This window comes from Xiphophorus hellerii, chromosome 13, assembly GCF_003331165.1.
Source record: "Xiphophorus hellerii strain 12219 chromosome 13, Xiphophorus_hellerii-4.1, whole genome shotgun sequence".
In the NCBI taxonomy this organism is placed as follows: Eukaryota; Metazoa; Chordata; class Actinopteri; order Cyprinodontiformes; family Poeciliidae; genus Xiphophorus; species Xiphophorus hellerii.
The window spans coordinates 11,953,275-11,976,654 of NC_045684.1; the positions used below are offsets into that span (position 1 = coordinate 11,953,275).

Below are 23,380 nucleotides of genomic sequence, written 5' to 3' on the forward strand. Positions count from 1 at the left end.
TGAAGATCACTGTTATGCTCAGGAAACAGTTTGAGTTGACCAGTGGTGGTTTTCATTTGTGCAAAAACTACCACTTGACAGTTTTTCTCAGTTGGTTCTGCATGAATAAATTGAATCAAACTGACAGCAAAATGAAGCTGCTGATGAATAGAAAGAAAAGACATTCAGGAATAAAACATATAATTTCTTCAACTGTCTTGTCAACGTGCGTGACTGAACCATAATCATGCAGAAGCCATGTCTGCAATGCTTTTGAGAGAAAAAGACGTTTGAGTTTAGCACCACCTCGTGTTGAAAATATAACATTGCATAAAATTAGATCACAATTAGGATTTTATTTTATTTTTCACTTTGAGGATTTACATTCTCTACAAAGGATATCAGTCTGTAACGATTCAGTCTATTGGATCTTAATGAGCATAATTTAGAATTTTTTGGTTGATATTTGATATTTTAATCATAAGTTTTTGTTACAAATAAAATTGTTACAAAGAGAAAAAATTATAGTGTTAAACTTATTGTATGTACTTCATCTGGATGAATTTTGTAAGGCTAATTTCCTCCAGTTTGTATGGTAACACTTTTGACAAACTCAAAAATGAAATCTGCAAGGTCAAGTCCTTTTGCTATGGGCATAATATTTTTAATGTTTTGGAAAGTACATTTACATTTTGTTTAATTTATTTTGTCACCTCTAGGAGAACCTCGCAGGAAGTGGTTTGGTTTTATGACAACTTTTTCCTCTAAAAGATAATAAAGTTACTTGTCTGTCCCTTCAGTTGAATGCAGAAATGTTGGAAGAGAGAGACTGGTGAACGGGGAATACAGCAACATCAGGAGATTCACTATAAATATAAAAATAAAATTCATTAAAAAAAAATATTGTTCTTCATCCAGTGAAGTCAGAGGGTAGAGCATCCAGAAATTTTACAAAAGGATATCTACAGCTCTGGAAGAAATTAAACTTAAAATGATCAGTTTCTCTGATTTTACACTTTATAGGTTTATGTTTGAATAAAATTAACATTGTTCTTTTATTCTATGAACTACTGACAACATGTCTCTGAATTTCCAAGCAAATTCCAATACTTATTTGCAGAAAATGAGAAATGGTCAAAATAACAAAAAGATGCAGAATTTTCAGACCTCAAATAAAGCAAAGAAAACAAGTTCATATTAATTTAGAAACAACAATACTAATGTTTTAACTCAGGAAGAGTTCAGAAATCAATGGTTGGTGGAATAACCAGGAGGTTTTCAATGTTGTTCAGTGCAGTGAGCACTTAAGTTTTTACAGAGCTGTACATACAGTGTTTCCACTGTTGGGGAAATATAATTAAACTTCCTAACTTGTGTACTGTACGCTCAATGTTTGTCTGCTGATGTTACTTTCTAATAGTATAAATATTCCGGGACATTTAAATACCTTTCTACATATCAAAATCCTAATTATTCTGTTTGTTACCCGTCTCGGGTTCAAATCAATAACCATAATATCGCAGGTATGATGTAAGCTAATGACAAATTAAGCTCATTATAGCAGGTATGCTACACACATTCTAGTAGAGCAGTTCAGAAATAATGATGCATGATGGCACGTTGACATGAGGGGCCCCAAATGAAAATAGGATTAGGTCCCCAAAAAATCTTGGTCTAGCTTCTGACTCAGTAAAATTATTATTATTATTATTATTATTATTATTATTATTATTATTATTATTATTATTATTATTATTATTAACTAATCGGCCTGAATGTAAACAACACACGTAAGACCCCAGAGCATTTCCTCTCTCTTCCAGTGTTGTCCAGCTCTCCCCCCGCTGTGTGCCACATCGTTTGACGGCATCCGGTGCGGGAGGGGTTGGGATGAGGGGCGGGATGTCTGGGTGAGGAATAAAGCTACAGGCATCTGCTAATACTCAGCGTGGATATATTACATTGGCAGTAAATATTTCTTCTTTTTTTTTTTTTTTATCTAAACGCATCATGATGTGACGTTATGCCAACATGCTTATTTTTATCCGTGCTCATCATTTGAGAGAGAGAGAGAGAAAAAAACTAACACGCAAGATTGGCTTTTCGGGATTGATGATTAGCTGCTTCTTTTCTCCGGATAAACAATTCTAATTATTTGTAATCGTGTTTTTAACATGCACTATAAGATCTGCGGTCTGGATACGTGTCGAGTTGTATCCAGACGATGAAAGCAGGGGGCAGCTATTTTCTTCATGTGGCAGAGATGGATGTGAAAACAGCCTCATCAGCGATGGAAGCCTTGGCTCGGATCAGCGTGAGTATCTTAAGGTTTTATTTGGATTTGTCTCGAGATGTACATAGAAAATCAGTACTTTTTTATGCTGATTGCACGGTGAAAATTGCTTTAAAGGGATAGCATTTGCGCGCAGATTAATATGAAACCACGGATCAATACATTTTTGGTTCTGTCCAGCGATAATTGGGTTGTGTGATTGATGTGGATCAGATCGTAAAGTATTTTCAAAATTTGCACATTTTTAAACGTAAAATGGTGACTGAGACCACGCGTTTCTTTTTCTTTCATTTTTTTTTTTTTCGTTGGGTTCCTTGGATGTTTGTTTCCATGGAGACGGGATGCAGGACTCCTGCTTGCTGCCGAGGGGCAAAAACGCGAACGGTGTGCAATGGAGGGATTTTTTCCCCCCAACCGTAGAAGCGGTCAGGTTCAGCAGCGACGGCCAGAGCGAGAGATCTGAGAGTAGAAATAGAGCAGGCAGACCTGCACTCATGTGTGTGCACGGTGCCTTTTTTCACACCTCCTCTCTGGCGATGTAACGCCTCAAACCCCTCCCCTCCTCTCCAAGAGCGACATCGCTCTCCTCATGCGGGGAGATACAGTGACTATAAGCACGTATAGTCCTGCCGTCATGGCGCCCAGATTCCAGGTGAAGGTAAGGATGCGCCTGCTTTAACGCCCTCACCAGCAGCAATGCGCACTGACCGTCTTAAGAAGGAGGCAGAGAGGTCCCAGTTTGCAGTGGTTTCTGTAGTCTGCAGGAGAAAACACGGGCTGAAATGTGAATGCTGGAGGAGGTGACAGACAGGCCGGAGCTGACATTGGAGAATGGCAAAAAAAAAAAAAAGGTGGATTGAAGGATAAAGTTGGTGATTCCACATTCTTTACTGATTCCAACAGTGTGCTTTATAGTGTGCTAGCTTAGATTTATTTGCAGGTGCAAAGGCTAATACAGTCTTAGTCAGTACATCTGCAGCTCTATTATTTTATGTCTAGAAAGATGCAGGTTTCATCAGTCTGCATGCTACCTGTTCTTGTTGTCCTGCCATATTCTGCATGGCCTCCTGTGGCCACTTCTGTGTGCCGAGATGAGCTGCCCTGCTTTCTTTCCTCCATCACATCATACAGCAGTGACAAAATTACCAAATTCCCCTGTGCAGCACATTCAAACAGTCTCATCCTCTGCTTGAAGTTAATTCATGGTGAGTGAGATGGTTGCAGCGGACCTGCAACAGTTTTGCTTTCAGGTTGAGGGTGTGTGTCAAGGGCATCTACTGAAGCATGTCAGAGAGAGACGTAGTAAGATGTGACAGTGTCCTGCAAACACAGCCTGTTCATAAGGTTGGAGCACAACGATGAAGAGAAGTCACTCCATCTGGGTTTCAGATGGAGTGACTCAGACAGGGGGTTCTGCCTCAGACAGATACAGACCCAGAGATGATACCCAGGGGATTGCTAAAAGCCCTAATGGATGCAACGATGAAGAGTGAAGTAGGAGGGGATGAGGGATGAATGAGACAGGAATACAGGATAGGGAAAATTGGGATGATGAAGACGGAGGTTGGGATGATGCCAATAGGGACGAAGGGAGGTAGGAGATGAAAGGTTAGTATCTTAATGTTTATCATTTATCGTGATAAATTTCTTATCATGATAAGAATTTTTATTTATAGTTGTCAAGATACATTTCTATTAATTATGTTTAAAACCCCCCAAAACTGTAGTTTTGCTATTTTTTTCCCCTCACTTTTTTCAATAAAAGCATCAATAAATACCAATAAATCTGAAAATACAGTTACTGTGTGAAGCTTAGTGATACAAATCATGCTTCTTTATGTGACTAGTGTCCATATGAAGTGTATTACAAATGGTATGTTTTTCAAGAGCAGGATTTGTGTTTGTGTGGCTATAATTTCTGTAATTTCTGTGACAGTTACCCCCAAAAAATGTGACAGCGAGGAGGGTAAGTTATGACGAAGGCAGGTAGGGAGGAGGGATTGATGAGGAATTAAGATGAAGGAGATAGTGATGAGAGATTACCGATGAAAGACTTAAAGAATGATGGAAGTAGAGACAGAAGAGGTAGAGATGATGGAGATAGTAGTGAAGGATGAGCAGTAGCAATCTTAAATGCTAATCCACTCGCTTCTAATTTCTCTTCACTAATCTGTCTGGGATTTCTCCCATTGACTTGGATTTCTTCGGTAGAATTTCAGCGAACAGAAGGAGAAGTTGTGAACGATGCTGTTGACTTTCTGCGCTGTTTCAGAATTGTAGTCTGCCTTCAGTTGTAGCAATGGCAGCGTAGGAAGTGAATGAACCGCTGACATGAGTGTGAGTTTGTCACGCTTCCAAATAGTGAATTAACATTGATCAGATCGGCTCTTCTCTCTTCGCAGTGGAGGATGGTTGTTTACAGTGCAGGCAATTTCCGGTAAGCTTCATAGCATCGAGCTGGCACTTTACATGGGTCACGGCTAAACTTTAGCGATTTAAAAATTTAAAACCTCAAGAGAGTCCACAGTTCCAGGATGAAATTGTTTCTCAATAGTTGAGAGCCCAAAGTCTCCATAAGAAGTGAAGCGTAGAACAAGGGTTCGGGTTTTCAAGCTGTTAACACATTTACTGCATTTTTTGTCAAATTCATGTGCTTCAGCTGACCTGCGTTCCCACTCTTCAGCTCTAAACGTGAAAACAGGAGTGTTGGTTCAGGGATAAAATAAAATCCACTCTATCCTGCATAGAGATTTACAGCACATTGCTGCAATAATGCAGCTGCAGTTCATACTTGTTTGCATTTTAGTCTCACATCTTAGTTCTGCTGGTATAATTAATGCACCACATTTACATGCACAGTACAATAAAAATAAGGTTAATTTCATAGAACTATAAAGCATATTGTGAATTTGGTCAAGCGGCTCTTGTTCATGCAGGATACTGTTATATAAGAAATGCAGAGGCTGAATATTTAATATTTGATCTTTATCTATAATTAACATGATTAGTGCCCAGTGGCAGCTGTCTGGTACAGTTTTATTCCCTAACCTCAGTAATTCCTGGTTACATCTTAATGAAAACATTTTCAGCTAAAGCCTGTTCCCAATATTTTTCATTTCCACGTTTCTCATTTCATTTTTGGATTACTAAATGTCTCGTAACCTTTCTCCCTGCAGTCCAACATGAAGAGTCTGGAGCACGAGTTGCATTGTCCTGTGTGTAAGGAGATCGTCAAGCAGCCCGTGGTTCTGCCATGCCAGCACAGCGTCTGCTTGATGTGTGCCTCAGAGGTCCTGGTGGCCAATGGCTACCCACCCCCAGAGCTCCCCCCGGAGCCCAACTCTCCGGCCTCCACGCCCAACACTCGCTCTCCTCGTCAAGCACGCCGGCCCACTCCCAAACACGAGCAGCGGCCCATTGACCGAGTGCTGCGATCAGGTACAAAGAGTGTACTCTACTTGTTTTCATTTCCTGTTTTAGCTTAAATTTAACTGGTCTTCTGGCTTGGCTTGAGGCCCCCATCCGCCTTCACCATCCATGCCTCGCTCTCCTGGACACGGGACGTATCCAGGGCGACGGCGTAAGGAGGGTCCTCCTCTGGTGATGATGTTCCCCTGCGTCCCCTGCGGCCGGGATGTTGAGCTGGGCGAGAAGGGCCTGACTGACTGTCTCCGCAACCTCACATTGGAGCGCATTGTGGAGAGGTAATTATCACAAGGGCCCTAAAGAGTCAGGAAAAGTCGAAAACTAGAAAAAAAATAATCATTTGAAGGCTGTGAAAATTGGACTAAAAATATGATCAGGGAGTGATGCTGTGTGCTAATAAAACCAAAGAGGTGTGGGATCATGTCCAGATCTCATTATTCAGCTGCAGCTGAACTGTGAAAAAATCTTGCACATTGTGCACTACAACATACTGTACAGTGGCTACATTTAATGACTGTTTTTCCACAGTCTAGCAGCTTACAGTTCACTTTCCCCCGTATTTGTTGCTGCTTGTGACATTCTTTGTTCCAACACTTAATGTTTTACAGCCAATTAACAGTCTGATTTAATTTTTTTTTTTTTAAATAAAAATGACATTTGTCTCAATTGACCTGGGGGTTCAGCTACACAATAAAGAGAGGCTAACATCATCCTTTAAAGGGGACTTGTGATGTAAAATTCACATTTAACACGTTTTGTACTTTGATTTGTGTCTTTACTGCTTTTGAAAACAGCCCTGGCACTTAAAAAACACCCAGCCGTTTTTTAGCAATAAGTTTTGGTGTCTGGAAAATTAGTCATTTCAAAAACCTCCAGCTAGCGCTGCCCGTGCCGTTACCTAGCAACCTCAGCAGAGTTCGGCCCGTCACCTAGCAACCCGAGCGGAGCTAGAACACATTTGGTCAGCTGGTTTTTACAGCTGAACGCTGCTGGTGGAAAAGACAAGGGCTTTGTTGGTGCTTTGCCACCCAGAAACCACTTGGTACATTGTTGTTACTTGTGCAGGAACCTCAACTTCTGCTTTTCAAAGATGTACGGTTGTAAAATTGCACATCTGTTTTCAGCCATTTTCAACTGCAGGTATAAATGTTGAGTTTTGGGGGGTTGAAGGGCTTAGTTGGATAACAGGCCCTAAAATATCTAATTCTGAAAGGAGGAACTAACCAGATTTAAATCTCATGATCTAAGAATAATTTTGTGTAAAAAAAATGTAATAAACATGTTTTGTAAAGCTCATAGATATATCCTAACCTGTTCCAGAAAGCATAATAAATCACCTTCAATAAATAATTTCTGAATTGCTTATTTTGTACTCTTACACCAGGTACAGACACACAGTGAGCCTGGGGAGTGTTGCTGTGATGTGCCAGTTCTGTAAGCCTCCTCAAACTCTGGAGGCCACCAAGGGCTGTGCTGACTGCCGGTCAAATTTCTGCAACGAGTGTTTCAAGCTCTATCACCCATGGGGAACGCCCCGAGCACAACACGAACACATCCAGCCGACACTCAATTTCAGACCAAAGGTCAGACACTCCTGACTTCCATTCATTTAGAGAGTTCGTCTCTACTCTCCATCAGCTTTGCTTTACTTCCCATGGCATGATACTACCTTCACTATGTTTCACTGTGGGGATGATGTGCTTTGGGGTGATGTACAGTGATATGATTGCTCCAAAGTTAGTATTATTAAGATTACTGTTCTCTTTAGCCTTTATCAGTAGGACTGAAATGTCAGACATTTTAGTTTTCAGGTAAGGGATTGAATAGTGTGCTATTAGATGTTCAGAGCTTGTAATTCAGTTTTAAAACCGAAACCTACTTTGAACTCCTACTCAACATGCCTAGTGTGTTTACTGGTGTTGCATGCAACACTTTTCAAATTTCTATTTGTAAAAATAAATATTTCTGCAATACTTTATGTTGATGCATCACATGCAATTCTTAGCAGAACATTGACATTTGTTTTTACAACTTCACAAAACTTCAAGATGTATATAAAATTTGCAAAGCACTATATATCATATTTAGACTGTATACAGGTTGCATGCACAAAGGCCTTTGATCCTTTATAATTTATGAAGGTATATAACACACAGTCCCTATTTTTTATGTAATACATGGAAATTTCTGTTAAAAATCTGCCAATTTTCCTTTAAATGCTTTCATTTGTGAATTGCAGACGGAATCACTTATCAGTAACAAGCACAGAATATTTAAAAATATTAAGTAAAATAAGAAAGAAAGGCGTAATACTTGACATTGCATGTCATTTTTGATGATATGGTATTTTAAACATGTATTAGTTCAGGTCTGTTTGTGTTCTTTTGCTCAGGTTCTGACCTGCACGGAGCACGACCAGGAGAAGCTGCAGTTTTACTGCAGGTCCTGCCAGCGGCTGCTCTGCCCGCTCTGCAAACTGCGGCGGATCCACACTGGACACAAAATCCTCCCGGTGGCACAAGCTTACCAAGCTCTTAAGGTTTTGTACAAATATTCACAGCTCTGACTGCACCTTTTCTTTGTTTTACTTCTGATGAGCCAAACTTTCTCCTAATTTTGTAAAATGGTCTTGATTAATTCATGGAAAGTACTGGATAAAAACAAAAAAAATCCGTACGAAATAGCCAAGTCCAAATAATATTTATTTTTGCAGACCTTCAAAGTGACATCTCAGTCATTGATTACAACTACTTTAAAAGATCACAAGTGATTATTATTGGAAACAATATCTAAGATTATCTTTTTAAATTGCATTGCACTTTAATTATGTATTATTCAATGTTGTACATTAATGAAACACTTCCTATGACTGAGACGGAGTAAGAAATACAATTTAAAAATGAATTTTATGTCACTTACTGTAGTTAAGCTGAAGATTGTATTTAGATTTTAGAATTGAATTATGAATTATTCCTCTGCAGCTCTGAGAATGATAAAATTTGATTTTGGTGTTTTACAGATCTGATAGGTGTTTACAATGTATTGTTTAAAATAAAACATAAGATTAAAGAAAAAATATTTAATTCCAGACATCATTCCCTCTTCTGTTGTGTAAATGTTGAATTCTTCCTTTTTTGTGTTTGTCCGTTCCTCTTTTGTGTCCGCTCATCTTTCAAACCTCTGTTTTTTTCTGCTTTAATTTCTTGTGTCCTCTGTTCTTTGATTCCTTCCATTCTTCTTTCCTTGTATCCTTTGTTCCTTTTTTTGGGTTGTCCTTTCTTTAGTCATTCTGAATTTGTTTCTTTGTATTCTTCCTGTCTTTTGTCCGCTCCCCCACATGTCATTTCTTATGTTCTCGTGTTCTTCCCTTCAGTTTCTAGCTTTTGTTGATATCAGATCCAAACCCTCCCCACAGCACATAAATCTGCCATGAATTTCACAGCGAACATTTGTATTTTACACACTAAAAATGACTGGGAATGAAAATAAGTCTGGCAAAGTTTGTCCTGGATAAATCTGAAAATGTTCCATGAAAACATTTGTATTTAACTGTAACCTTGTGTGTGTGTTATTCATTGTTTATGCTTACAGGAGAAGATAACTAAAGAGATGAACTTCATCCTGTCCAGCCAGGACACAGTCCTGGCTCAGATCACCCAGCTGGAGAGCGCCATCACACAGACTGAGGTGATGAAAACACTTAGCAGTGAATTCCCAAAATCATCCTAAAGCGGCTGTGTGTTTCTCTCTTCTTGAGACATAATGGTCTACTTTTGAAGGCTATCGATAGTTTGACGTCAGTTATCATAAAATTGACTGAAAAAAGTGTCAAATGTCTCAGACACACCTTTAGCTACTTTTGCGCTTTTAATCAATTTTCATATATTTTTCAAGCATCAAATCTGTTACTTTGCTTTTAAACACCAATGATCACATGTTTGTATTTCCTAGCAGGGGTGTTACATTTCCTGCATTGCATCCTATCTTTTTAAATTTGAACCTGATGATATTTGAACTTATGGAGCCACTTTAGCTCTGTGAACTCCTCTCTGGTTTGTGCAACCAGGTGAACAGCGTGTCGGCCAGAGAGCAGCTGGCCCAGAGCATCAGGGACCTGACGGCCGCTCTCGCCGAGCGTCACGCCTCGCTCACCCAGGCCCTGGAGGCGGCGCGGCAGAAACGCGGCGAGGCGTTGTCTGCTCAGGTGGCGGAGAGACGCGGCTTGATGGAACATGCGGGGCTCATGGCTTTTACCCAGGAGCTGCTGAGAGAGACAGACCAGCCCTGCTTCGTGCAGGCCGCTCGCCAAACACACAACAGGTTTTCTCTTTTGTTCAGCTCTGGTGTCACTCTTTGAGTTGACAACACAAATATGAGTTAATATATACATTAAGATGCTTCAAATTGATCTTTTTGTCTCTGATCCAAATACATCACAAGAAAAAAAACATTCTACTCAAAACATTAAGCAAAAAAGACATTGGCAATAGGCTTAAAGAAGCACATATTGCTTATTATCAATCTGAAAAGGGATAAAAGACCATCTCTAAATTATCTGGATTGAGATAAAAATGATTAATTAATCAAGACAGCTGTCCAGGTTCTCATGAATAAATCACAGCAGGTTTGGCTTAAGATCAAACCATGCAACGCCAGAAAATTAACAAAAACCTAACAGATCCATGTCGGACTCCACAGATCTCTGCCAGCATGTTAAATGTTTCAGTTTGAGTCAGAACAGGTGGGGAAAAACTAAAGTTGTGTTTGGCTTATTTTGGAGGGATGAAAAGACTTATCTGACCAGAAGTACATCTGAATGAACCAAAAGACATTTGGAACAAGGCCTTTTGGGCAGATGAGACTAAAACAAAGACATTTTACCTTAATGTTGGAAGAATTTAATCTGATTTTGGTTCAGGCTAACATTTATTAATGTTAAAATCCAGTGATTTTAACATTATTAGTATCAGAATTCACAACTAAACCCAACTCCTCATACCTGTTTTGATTTAATGTCAGCAAGTTTTATGCTGCCAGTTTTTTAATAATCACTGACCATTTTTATTTGTATGCCTGGTAAAACTGTACAATGTTAGTTTAGTGTATCTGTGCTTTTTCTGTCAATGTAAGGGTGTTTCCAGGTGTTTTCAAAGAAGTTCACCTGGACACTCCATTATTTGCTGCACATTCATTGTCTGTGACAAACCATTATTTTTGAACAATTTTCTATAAACCGATTTTCAACAATAATATTAAACATATTAATTTTATTCAAAAATGGATTCTAATTTGACATTGTTTATTTTTTTGAGAGATTTTTAAAAATAATTTTATATCAGAAAAGCTCTTCTAAGATCTAAATTTACTGTGAATTTGATTTAGTAAAACAAAATGCATTAGATTCCTGAGAAACAAACTAAGAAAAAAGTTAACATAATAAAACTAATTTTATGTTATTTCCACAACACAAAAAATCATGTGGTAATTTTTTGAAAGGTACATTTTTGCTGTTTGGTGTATTTAGAAAAACTATATATTGTGTGGATTTCTTTAAAAAAAATTACCGTAGCTTTTAGATTAATTATATATGTGTTTGCTTCAATCATTGGAGTTACATGATTGATCAAATCTCACTGCGGCCGTTAGTGATGTGATTCCTCTTTAAACAAGCCACAGACGTTTACTGCTAAGAAAAACAATCTAAAAAGCCGCATTAATCTCTAAATCTAAATGATGCATAATATTTATTTAATCTAAGGTTGAGTCATATCTTCTTATAAACATTGCTCAGTGGTTTAATGACAATACTTGACCCACAAGACAATGTTTGGGTAGTTTGTCTTCTGCAGAAAAGAATGAGTTTGACGTGTTCAGAGAACTGATGAGGTGTTTTTGGCTCTGTTCAACAGATTTGTTATAAAAACGTAGAATAGCAGTGGTCTTGTCTTTTATTTAGCCCATTTAATCCTTCCTGTTGAAAGCATTCTGTAAACACTTTCCCTCCTCTTACATTGTTTATTTTTTCTTTTGCTTTTGAACTGAACCAGGTTGAGCAAAGCAATTGAGAATCTCCAGCATTTCACTTTGGCTGCTGATCCGTCCTTCAGACACTTCCAGCTGGATGTTTCCAAAGAGCTCAAACTCCTGACAGAGCTTAACTTCATCCAAGGTGAGGAAGAGGATGGTGATGTGGTAGCATCCATATACATGGATATAAAAATAAAAGAGACCAAAATAAAGAGAAATTGAGGGAATACGAACAAAAGTAAACACTGAACACGCTCTTGTTTCAGCTCCTCTGGCTCCTGTTATCGACACCCAGCGCTCTCTGGCGTACGACCAGCTCTTCCTGTGCTGGCGGCTGCCTCAGGAGTCGGCGCCCGCCTGGCATTTTTCCGTGGAGTATCGCCGCCGAGGCGTGGTGCCCGGAGGAGCTTCAAGGGGTGGGATCAGAGGAGGCCTCGCTGCCGCCAGATGGGGCTGGCAGCGGCTGGACGAAGTGAGCGGAACCAGCGCCGTGATCGACAGGCTGGAGATGGACAGCGTGTACGTCCTGCGTGTGAGGGGATGCAACAAGGCGGGTTACGGGGAGTACAGCGAGGAGGTGTACCTGCACACCCCACCTGCACCAGGTGGGGGAGCGCGCATGTTAGCGCCTCTTATTGGCTATTTCTGTAGAGACTTTCGTGAAAAATTGGGTGAAACAATTTATGAAATTAATTTAAGTGCAAAAACACAAAATCCTACCAAGTATTTTTGGTCTAACTGCTAGTGCAAATACCTTAGTACATTTGAAATAACTTTTCAGCAAGATATAAAAACTTGTTTGAAGTTATTAACTACGAAAAACTGATGAAAAATAGTAGTTACAGGTGAAATAATATGCCAGTGGAAAAATACATTTTTCCTTTTCCACTGATAGATTACGTCACTTACGTCTAGTACTTGATTTTATGAATATTAAGGAATTATTGACTTAAAACAAGCTCCTATATCATGTTGAAGTTACTTGTAAGTGGGTTTTTATCTTACTTCAAGTGTACTAAGATATTTACACTAGAAACTTGACCAAAAATACTTTGTAAGAAACAGAAACAAAATGAAATGCAGTGAACAAGTAGTATGCAGGATATATTAAGCTCTACAAACAGAGAGTTACACCCAGTGAAGGGCGCACCTTTAAAGTTTCTGTGTCCACACACAGAGGCATGTACTGCCTGCCACAACTAGTACTGGTTTGCTTTATCCTTGATTCCTCTGCACATAAACTTTATTAAAAGCTCTGTGACACAATCCTGATTTTAAATGTACAAGTAATCACCAATTAAAAGCAGATATTTACAAAGGCTGTATAAAAAGACGGCCATTTCATACTGTTTGGCATTAACTTAATTATGATTGTCAAAGTTGTTACTATTTGTCAAACGTGAAAATAATCAAAGATAACCCAGAATATCCACTCATTTCCTTGTTACTTGCTAAATAAGTTCAGTCAGATGTTTTGGGTTTCCTTCCTCAATCCTCTCGCAAGAGTTTTCTGGAATAGTCTTGGCTCATTCTTCCTGACAGAAGTGACACAACTGAACTGGCACAAACGTTTCTGCTCTGATCTAAATCTGTAGATCGAGGCATGGTTACTCCAAAACATTGACTTTGTTGTGTCAGAGTTGGTGTGTTTGGACCAGGACCAAAATGCTGTTTTGGTCCTGGGAATTGTTATGTGATCCATGTTTGACTAAAAGAAATTTACAAAAATATGTAACCAGGAACATGGAGAGTAACAGAAGGAAATAGTGAAGAGTAATGAGTCCATGAGGTAGATATGCAGAGCAGGGAGTGAAGATGACAAAGCAACAAATTAAAGAAACTTACTGCAGCTGGGAAGAGAGGAATGAAGCTTGATGAGGTCAATAACTCATCAAGGGGACTGAATGGCAGCCTGACTGAAACAAAGACGACACACGAGGGAAGCCTAAACAGAAATACTAATAAAATAAACCCAACACCTAAAATAACAATCTAAACTAACAGAAGGAATAAACCAGAACGAGAAAACTAATCCAAAACTTGAATATCTGAACTAACCGAGGGAATAATCTGAGATGAGGAGAAATAAATCAAAATAAGACATCAATGCAAGGAAAACAACAAAAGCAAAGAATCCAAATAACCAGAGATATGACATGTTGTGTGTTTTCCATTTACATAGTGGCATTTTATAGCACAATCAAGTCACTGAGTTACATTCACATCTTATAAAAATCCCATATATATAAAATATGACTTAAAAGAAAATTTACTTTGTAATTTAACATCTTGAAATCAGGCCTCTGTCTCTTGAAAAAAATTTAGCTTTTTCTGAAACTCCGTCTTTCTGAAACTCTGAGACGGAGTTTCAGAAAGAGCTGGTAAAACCGACGTTTTTACCAGCATTGCACTGAGAAGTAGCTCATATATTGAGCTTAACAGATGTGTGGTTCCACTAACTGTGTGCTAATTGCTGCTGGCTAGTCTGAAGGAGCTCAGTGGGGGAGTCGCTGCTCTGTGAAGCGAAAGAACCAAAGCTTGAAAACTGCAGCTCCAAGGAGGAGCAGCGCCTCTGAGGTGGCGCTGGGTCCACCCAGGTCTTTTGCACATTTGAATGGTTGCCATGAAGGTTAAACGTTCATGAAAGAATCAAGACAACACTCTAAGTACATTTTTGACGAGGGAATAATATTATGACATGACGTAAAGCTCAAAAAAGTTGATTTTACATAACACTGTCCCTCTAAATCGGCACAGTCCTAAAAGTAGTAAAATTTGAAATACAAAAAAACTGAATGAGTCTTTTCGTTTTCCATATCCACCTTTTTTCTGCAAGTTTTCTCACTACCGACACATCCTCACTGTCTTGCTCTTTATTCCCTCACTTATTTCCATTTCACAGCTTTGTACTTGTCATCTTGAGCTGTGCTACTTCCACGCTGCCCAGCCTACATGCCTCCCACAGAACGTAAGAAGTGCATTCATCCCTGTCCCTCCTCTCTGCACCCCTGTGTCATCCTCTGTTACAAGACCATCCCATTTTAGCTCCCAAACCAAGATCTGTCCGAGCGCTGATGAGTTTTGCACTTTGTTAAGACATGGAGCTTAACAAAATGGATCGGATTCAGATCCCGGGCTTCGTAAGGGTCGATTTGTGTGCCTGGTGAATTCCCTGTTCCCCCCGTTGGCTGTTTTCCCTTCCTGCTATCCTTCCAACAACCAGGCTTCCTTCTGTAAGAGCTGTGTGGTGAGAACTGCTGTTTATTTGGCTCCCTGAGTCATCGGTGTAAAGATCAATGTGTTTTTCTCTTGCAGTGCTGATGGGAGGAGGTGCATGTCTGCTCTTTTCTTCTTGATGCTTTCTGGCAGTAAATCGGCACAACTTTCCTTCTGTTATCTCCCAAACTTCTTCTGTCACTCTCTGCTCCTAAATCTGATGTTTCTCCTTGCCTTCTCTTATAACTCTCAGTCTGATCTCTCCATATCTTCCTCCTCTCTCTGCCTTCTCCTCTCTATCAGTGCTTAATTTCTACCTTGACTCTCGTTGGGGTCTCCATGCTGACCGACTGGTGGTCAGCAAGGAGCAGCGTGGGGCTCGAAGCGTCCCTGGTCTCTCCCTGCTGCAGGCCGCCGACCACGCCCTCACCTCTTGCCACCTCACGTCGGACCTCCTGGTGGGGGATGTTGCCATTACACAAGGAAGACACTACTGGGCATGCTCAGTGGAGCCTGGATCCTACCTTGTGAAGGCATGTTCATTCTAGTTGCACCACATCGAGAAATCATATAAACTTAAACAACTGTTAATGCCTTTTATTTACATCATAGCCTAAACAGCAATTACCATTGAACCACATGTTAGATTGAACTGCAATCAGTTCTCTCTTGCAGGGTTTCATTCAGGGTCTTTTAAATTAAACTGCAACAAACTATTGTAGTAATATTGTAGCATTTTATATTATTTTAAGTATTTTCTTTGTGTTTTGTTGAAGTGAAGCTCTCAAAAAGACATTAAAGGCAGATTTTGTTCAGTTAAAACTAAAAATATTGAGCTAAGGGTAACTCCAGAATTTGATATATTTTTGGGGGTCATGTAAAAAGGTATTTCCAGACATTAGATCTTATAAATCAATCCATCTAATTGTCACAGCTTTAAAATAATTTTTCAGTATTATATGGATGGATGAACTGTCCATCCAGTTATTTATTCATGAATTTGTCCTTCCTATCTTACTTGATTTGAGTGAATAAAACAAAACAAACCCGTTTTCTACTATAAAAGAAAAACTATTTCCAAGGGAGTTCAGAGATTTTAGTTTAATCAATAGATTTTTGTGTTAATTTATTTTGAGATTCTGGATTGTTTCTGAAAAATCCAGTTTCAACTTCTCGTTGAATACAAGAGGCCTCCTGATTGGTCACTTCTCATTTGCTGCATCTTGATTTTGCTGAGCAGGTTGGAGTCGGGTTGGAGTCCAAACTGCAGGAGTGGTTTCACCTCCCACAGGACATGGCCAGTCCTCGGTGAGTTCAGCAAACACACAATCCAGACTATGAAACTTAGCGGTGGCAGCATCATGCTGTGGATTTTGAGGGACAGTAAAGCTGGTCAGGGTTAATGGGAAGAAACTCAGATGGAACGAAGAGGCTGAGAACATTGACCAGTCTGAGCTTGAGCCATTTTGCAGAGAAAATATAGAAATATCAATCTGCAGATGCGCAAACCCTGAAGAGACACTATATAAGAGTTGGTTCAAGAAAATATCATCTTAGGTTGACAGAATAAAAAAAGCTTGTTTTGCAAATAAAATTGGAAACTACATATTTCTTTCCTTTTTTTAAAATTAATTTTACATTTATTTAAAAAAAAATTTAGTCCATTTTAACCAATAGACCAATAAAATAGAAAGTGGAGGACAATTTGTTGGCATTTTATTGATTTAAATATAATAAAATTGCAGCTATGTTTATGGTTGTAACATAAAAAACTTGATTTTAAGGAAATGCAACTACTACTAATACTATTGTTATCTGGTGGTAAGTCAGAGAATCCATTGCTTCCCCACTTTGAGACCAGCCAGCTGAAAATAGTAAAAACCTTTCCACTCTGGAGATTTTCTGGTCACATCAAACTGGGAGGAACCCCCAGGGTCAGACCAGAGACAATATATTTATTCTGGTCTGGGAGATAGATACATTTGGGAGTGTTTCTGTCGAGAGGAATGTCTGGGTTTCCCATCCATTCCTTTGTGACCTGTCAGATAAGCTGAGGAAAATGAATGGACACAAATATTTCAACCCAAAAGAATGACAGGGTGAATAATGAGCTCAATTTTAAACTTATCTTTCAGGTTTAGTTTGGTATGTTTCAGCTCCTCTCACAGTCCAAAAACAATCCTTAAAGATGAATTCATTACCCTAAATGTTTCTCTGGGTTGGGTTAGTGTTCGGGTTAAGGCGTGAATGTATGGTTGTTTGTCCAGTGTGTCTCCATCTTGTCCTGCGATGGACTGGCATAAGTCTAGAGGGCCACTTTCAAAGCAATGGCGGGCCGTATTTGGCCCCCAGGCCTTGAGTATGATACCTGATGGAGACAATGGACAGATGGTTGTTTCAACCTGAGTAGCTGCTGCTCATGTGTGACTCCTAGTGGATTTCTTATAGTATACATCACGACTTAAGGCAGGAGCTGCTAACCTTTACAATCTAAAGAGCCACTTTTGCCCTCAGTCCAACTAAAAACCTACAAAACCCTTTTTGATTTATCATTTACTCATTTGTTGTTCAGATCCCATTTTGCTCATTTAACCTCATGTTTCCAGTAAGTCTGGCAGCATGACAGTTGATAATAGAGGTGAAATTCATACGTTCATTTCCTGTTTATGGTGTGAGGACTGTCTGTGAGATGGCAAAGCTCCAAAAACACCTATTTTACTTATTTGCACAAGGCATAGACTATTTAAACAAGACCATTTCCTTTGTTTGTCAGAGAATGTTTTGACAGACAAACTGTGAAACTCATTGCATTTTCTCCTAATGGAAGTAGACAAAGATCTAAAAGAGACTTACTCTTGCGATTTCTGTCTTGGTTGTTCTTTTAACAAGCTAATTTTTCCAACACCTTAATATCAAATGCACTTGGGCTATACATCAGGATCATAATGCAAATCAAACCAGCAGGTTACCTTTCTGCATGACTCATTAAATAAATTAACAATCAAAAAAACATTTGGTCTGGACTTAAAACTATCAGATACTTTGGCATGAATTTAAAAATACTCAAATTAAAACAATCCAATTAATTGCTCAAAACCTGCAGTTTCAGCAAAGACGAGTGAGACAAAATTCCTCCATGTCAATGCCAAACACCCCGTGCCAGTGATCACAAAGGCTTGATGGAGGTTGGTGCTGCCAAGGGTCGCAATACCAGTTTAGTTGAATTTAAGGTCATGTTTACCTGTACTGCACATTCCAGCAACAAGGCAGTTCAAAGTGCTCTACACCATAAAAACATAATACAGTAACTGGAACAAGCAATAAACACAAAATTTTGTCAAATGCCATCATCAAAATAAACAATAATGTTCCAGTTGATCAACATTTGGTGGGTCAGTTCAGGGGCAGCTAGTTTTCCATTTCACTGCAGGTTTGGTTGCAGATGCAGAAATATTCATCACTGCGTTTGTATTTATTAAGCTACGACCCAGACAGCGGCCATGACAGTGGAGCAGAGGATGCCCTGGACTCTGCGCCGCCCTTCTGCTTCCTCACCATGGGCATGGGTAAAATATACCTGCCCCAGCACAGTTACCACCACCACAACAACCACGGGGGCAGCAATCGAGACCCACTCACCAACAACAACGTCCCCTCGGGCCTCACCTACCCGCTGCCTCCTCGACTCGGCGTGTGCCTTGACTTTGAGAAAGGGCGTGTCACGTTCTACGATGCCCACTCCCTGCGGCCCCTGTGGGAGGGTCACGTCGACTGCTCCGGCCCTGTCTGCCCTGCTTTCTGCTTCATCGGCGGAGGCGCCCTGCAGCTGCAGGAGCTGGTGGCCAATCGCAATGCAGACCAGACGCCGGTCAGGAGGGTGACCATCCAACCCCGCGTCACCAATTTAAACAACAACAACAACTGATCCCTGATCCGCCGGTAATCTGGAATGTATTTGGCAAGTATTAACTCAGCTACAGCAAAAAGGTAGACATCTCAGCGATTTCTTTGTTTTGTATTCCATTTTATTTAAGAAAAACAAGATGTTTCTATAGCAACAAATATGCAATGTAATTATGTTTCTTACATTTTGTTACATGCAGTTTTGCAACAGTTATTGCTTAAGTGGTGTCTGGTAAATCCAGCACTCAGTATGTAATTATACACATTTAGTGCTTGCACTTGTAGCCAGGCTATGTTGCATTTACAGCTATAAAGCTTATGTAAAAAAAAAAAGAAGAATAAAAAGCTTAACACAGTTTTCTCTATAATGTATAGGCTTTTGTTATGATTGTCTTTAATGTCTGCCTTTTTTTCATATACAGTACCCTCCTGACTTATTGCCACCTCTGGAAAGGATGAATGAAATGCCTTCAAATATTTCCAGCTCTTAAGCAGAAATTCAGAGAAAAATCCAACCTTTAATTTGAGTGTAATTATCCTTAACAAAATGATTACCAATTATTGGTAATCATGTAGTCAATACTTTGTACAGCAACCTTTTGGTAAATGGGTGGCATTGAAAAGAGGTTTAGAGGATGCGCTGTCAGTTGCACCGTAAAGTTTTCTATTGTCTATTTGCATGTTCAGTCAATGGGCAATTGGCGCCCCCTGCTGACTGCATAGGCGCTATTGTATGTGCTTTGTGTGGGGCAACAGTGCATTTTATCCCGCACTAAATGAAGAAAATTATCCAAAATCTGGGTAAAAAAGGGATCTTTGACCGTTCCTCTTTGCACAATCTAGTTAAATCTGACAAAGTTTTGGACCCTCCTTTATAATTTAATCTATTCGGCTCATCTCACAGATTCTAAATGATTTTTGTAAGATTTAAATAATTTCTGTGTTGATTTGGTGACATGCTTTGGATCACAATTCAGATTAAAGCCCCAGTGATGACCAATTTGTAATGTTTCTCATAGTTGTCACCATGTTTGTTTATTTAAAATTTACTGACATTTTAATTAGTTAGTGATGATATGCATGCTAACAATGTTTCTTCAGCCTTTGGAGAAGAAATAATCCCACAGCTTTACAAATTCTCCACCATTTTTAACAGCATCAGAATCAAGGCCCAAAAACAAATCAAGTCAAGCATATTCAACAAACTAATTAACTAATGTGAGTCTAGTAAAAACTAGACTATGATTCTTGCTTTCTGTTGGATTAATGTACTCAAATTAAATGTTGGATTCTTCTGAGATGTTCAGTGTAAGATTATGCTTAAAACTGATCTATTTTAAGGCTTTTTACACATAATTTGTCAGAGATAACAATAAATGTGAGAGGTGCAGTGTAAGTGCATTACAGAAAAAAGTCTAAAAGATTTTATTGCTTCTATAAGTAAATATGTTTTTCACCACAGCTCCTGTTAGCCATTTGACCTCAGCCAAAGTTATTGCTTTATGGGATGTAAATGTGCTAAATTAGAGGTACAGAGTAACAATGAGGCACTATGCCATTTAGAGGCTCCAATTATACCTCCGGTATACAGCTAATCACTAGTTCTCACAGTTTTGTTTGTGCATTGGCGTTTCGTATTTCAAACACAAGTCTGATGTTAGAGCGTGTGTGCAGGAAAGTCTGGTTTCTCTACAACAGCGGGCTGAAAGTATATGCTTTTTTTTTTTTTTTTTGCTTGATTGTAAAAGAATGAGCAACACTTATGAAGAAAAGAGTAGCAGATTAATTCAGAGTAAACTTCACCTTCTGAGAGAGTGTTTGTTAAAGTATAACAAGGGAAATAAACACGGAATAAAGTGAAATTGTTTAAATTACACTTTCTGATTCCTCTTATTTGTGGGTGTTCTTTATTTGAATTATCTCCAGCTTCTTTAACGTGAGGATGTGTAAGAGTGTCACCACTGGGGGGCAGCAAAACACCAGAGAGAAATCCTTCTGCATCTGCACCTAAATGGATGGTAAAAATGATTCATATTTGGAAAGATTGATAACTGGAAATGTGGAAATTTGGCAAACAAATGTTTTGACAAGCATTATTCAAATCCAATAGATCTTGGTCCAGATTTTCTCCTTCAATGGAAACCAGAGAACTGAAACAAAAGCCTGAATAAATTAATTGAAATAAAATGAATGCATAAACTACACAAAGGTGCAAAACACTGCACCGGGAAGCAGGATTTAGGATCAAGTTGTGCTTCATGAGTTCTACAAAAATACCTAGCAAACTCAGCTGAGTCTCATGGCGTTTCAATTTGAGGCACTATCAGGAATCAGACCTGGGAAAAAGGTTTTTGATTTTACTTGCAAAAACATAAAATCACTGACATTAAACAAAAGTATTATTAAAGGGAGTTGTAGCTCTGAATGCAAGTCACCATTTGGTGTGACTGTGGTGACACTTGAACGTTTTTGGCTTTTTATTTGAAGCGTTCAGTAATCTGTGAGGTACAAATAGGGTCATTCAGTTTATGTGTCTTGGTTTAATATTTTAGGAATATATAATCATCTCTGATGGTTTAAAGGGAAGAGATTCAACATTAACAACCTTAAGATGGAGATACATTAATATACTAAGTTACATAGAGAATAACATCTGTATTGCAAGGTGATTTTTTTAATCTAATATCATCTCATAGAAAAAACCTAGACCTTTCTGACTTCGATATCTTGACCTAGTGCATCCAGAAGGATAGGTGAAGAAATAATTGTGGCACAAATGCTTTACGGTTGGAAATCTGTCCAATATAATTGTTTGCTTTTTTTTCACCTTCTTATAGCCTGGAGTCGAAGAACTTTGAGCTTTGCATTTTGAGCTTCACTTATTGCGACTCCCAGATTAGATACAACCTCCCCGCCCTCAAAAAACAATCATCCTCATACAACTTTAAAGCACTGTGCCAAAAACCACAGCTTATTTCTTGTCTTTTGGATATCAAAAACAAACCGTAAGGTCTTAAAAATGAGAAAAACAACAGAACCTGCCATTCCAGTAATTGAGGTGTATGTCAAACGTCAGAATAAGGAATGGCTACTTGAAAACGCTGCTCGTTCAAACTTGCCCAGTTTAACAACAGTCAGATCAACAGTATGAAGGCTTAAAACAACTCCAACTGTGGCAACCGAGGCAGGACAAGGATACGAGGTTCATCGTGTTTTCACACAGCGATGAGGAGGTTAAAAAGTATGCAAAAAAATACTGTTAGAGAACAGCAACTAAATGTGGCACATTCGGATCAGCAAGTCAATGTGTATCCATGTGATGCTCTAAGATATGCCAGGAGAAATATCCATTCTGCCTACTGAAATGCTACTGAGATTTTAGCTGTATGTTAACAACAAATACTCCATGGAGGATCTGCTGTAAAACAAAAGGCTCCAATACCCACTGCTAAGTACATTGGGGAATCTGTGCTGCTGTGGGTTTGTTTTTCTTCGAAAGAATCTTTGTACAATCTATGTCATCCTGAAATCTGTCAAATACCAGGAATTTTGAATAAATCTTGGTGGAAACTTCTAGAAATGTACAAATGGGTCAACATTGTGTCTTTTAAGAAGATAATAATCAAATTTATGCAATCAAAACAAAACATAAATGCTTCACCAGGCAAAAAAAATAAATCAACATTCTCCCATGGCAATAACAGCACTCAATAAATATTGTTGAAAACTCACAGGGTTTGGTAAGAAAGAAGAGAGCATAAGATGAAGAACAATCTGTAGAACTTTGAATGGTCAAAGATCCCTCTTTGTAAATATTTTAATTTTAATAAATGCAATAGAACAAGAGCATGTGCTTTATTTCATTGTCCAATCATCTGTCCATTTCAGTGTGAACAGTTCAATCACAACAGCATGCATGGCTGCAGTACCTGAGCCTTGGCTACAAAGGCAGGCGATGGTACATTAGGCACATCAGTAATGGAAAATATGAAAGCCATTAGTCTACTCTATATGTTCAGATCAGTTATCCCTCAATATTTTCTCAGTATTTGAGACAAGTCCTAAACCACTGACCCATGCGCTGTGGGGACAAAGTCTCTCTGATATCCTGTAGCTTATTCTCACAGTAAATCTATGAACCACGTCTAAATCATGATCTTTATTCTGTTATGCAACACTTTATATCCTGAGAACTCTTGTCTTTTTTCCACAAAAATGGCAGTAACACTAAATGGAGTTATAAATATGAAATCCCCGCTGGCATGAGTTTGAAACCAGCTTGTTAGAGTGAGTTCTCCAACACCTTACGGAGAACCAAATTAGGGAATATTTTAAGGAAGCAGAGAGCCAGACATTCGTAGAGTGAACGCCAAGACATTAGTCCTTTCTGGCAACATGTGCTGTTTAGCATTAAAGCCACATGTCGGATTGTAACCTGCCTTTTCCTTCCTATTTGTGTTTTTAAATTCTCAAATAACACTAACCTGTGTTGTCTGTCCTGCTCTTAAGTTAGATCTCTTTTCAGAAACACACTCA

General features: G+C 38.9%; 1 protein-coding gene across 2 annotated transcripts; it reads left to right on the forward strand.

Moving 5' to 3' along the window:
• The first annotated feature begins 1,864 nt into the window (after nucleotides 1-1,864).
• trim46b (tripartite motif containing 46b) lies at nucleotides 1,865-20,720 on the forward strand. 2 transcript variants are annotated; one of them, XM_032581454.1, is made up of 12 exons: nucleotides 1,865-2,293; nucleotides 5,449-5,710; nucleotides 5,787-5,976; nucleotides 7,083-7,281; nucleotides 8,091-8,237; nucleotides 9,290-9,385; nucleotides 9,765-10,018; nucleotides 11,746-11,867; nucleotides 11,992-12,330; nucleotides 15,245-15,474; nucleotides 16,182-16,249; nucleotides 18,422-20,720. In XM_032581454.1, exons 1-12 carry the CDS (start codon nucleotides 2,204-2,206, stop codon nucleotides 18,864-18,866), a joined length of 2,442 nt encoding a protein of 813 aa, XP_032437345.1. In that variant the 5' UTR covers nucleotides 1,865-2,203; the 3' UTR covers nucleotides 18,867-20,720. The 2 variants fall into 2 exon arrangements, with proteins under 2 accessions (XP_032437345.1, XP_032437346.1); XM_032581455.1 differs by lacking the exon at nucleotides 1,865-2,293 and adding an exon at nucleotides 2,844-2,930.
• Nucleotides 20,721-23,380: the final 2,660 nt, after the last annotated feature.

Excerpts from the sequence above, each read along its gene's own strand:
- trim46b (XM_032581454.1), top strand. The coding sequence starts at position 2,204 with ATGAAAGCAGGGGGCAGCTATTTTCTTCATGTGGCAGAGATGGATGTG. Across the intron at positions 5,977-7,082 it reads TTGGAGCGCATTGTGGAGAG|GTACAGACACACAGTGAGCC; the intron begins GTAATTATCACA and ends CTCTTACACCAG. Across the intron at positions 10,019-11,745 it reads GCTCGCCAAACACACAACAG|GTTGAGCAAAGCAATTGAGA; the intron begins GTTTTCTCTTTT and ends GAACTGAACCAG.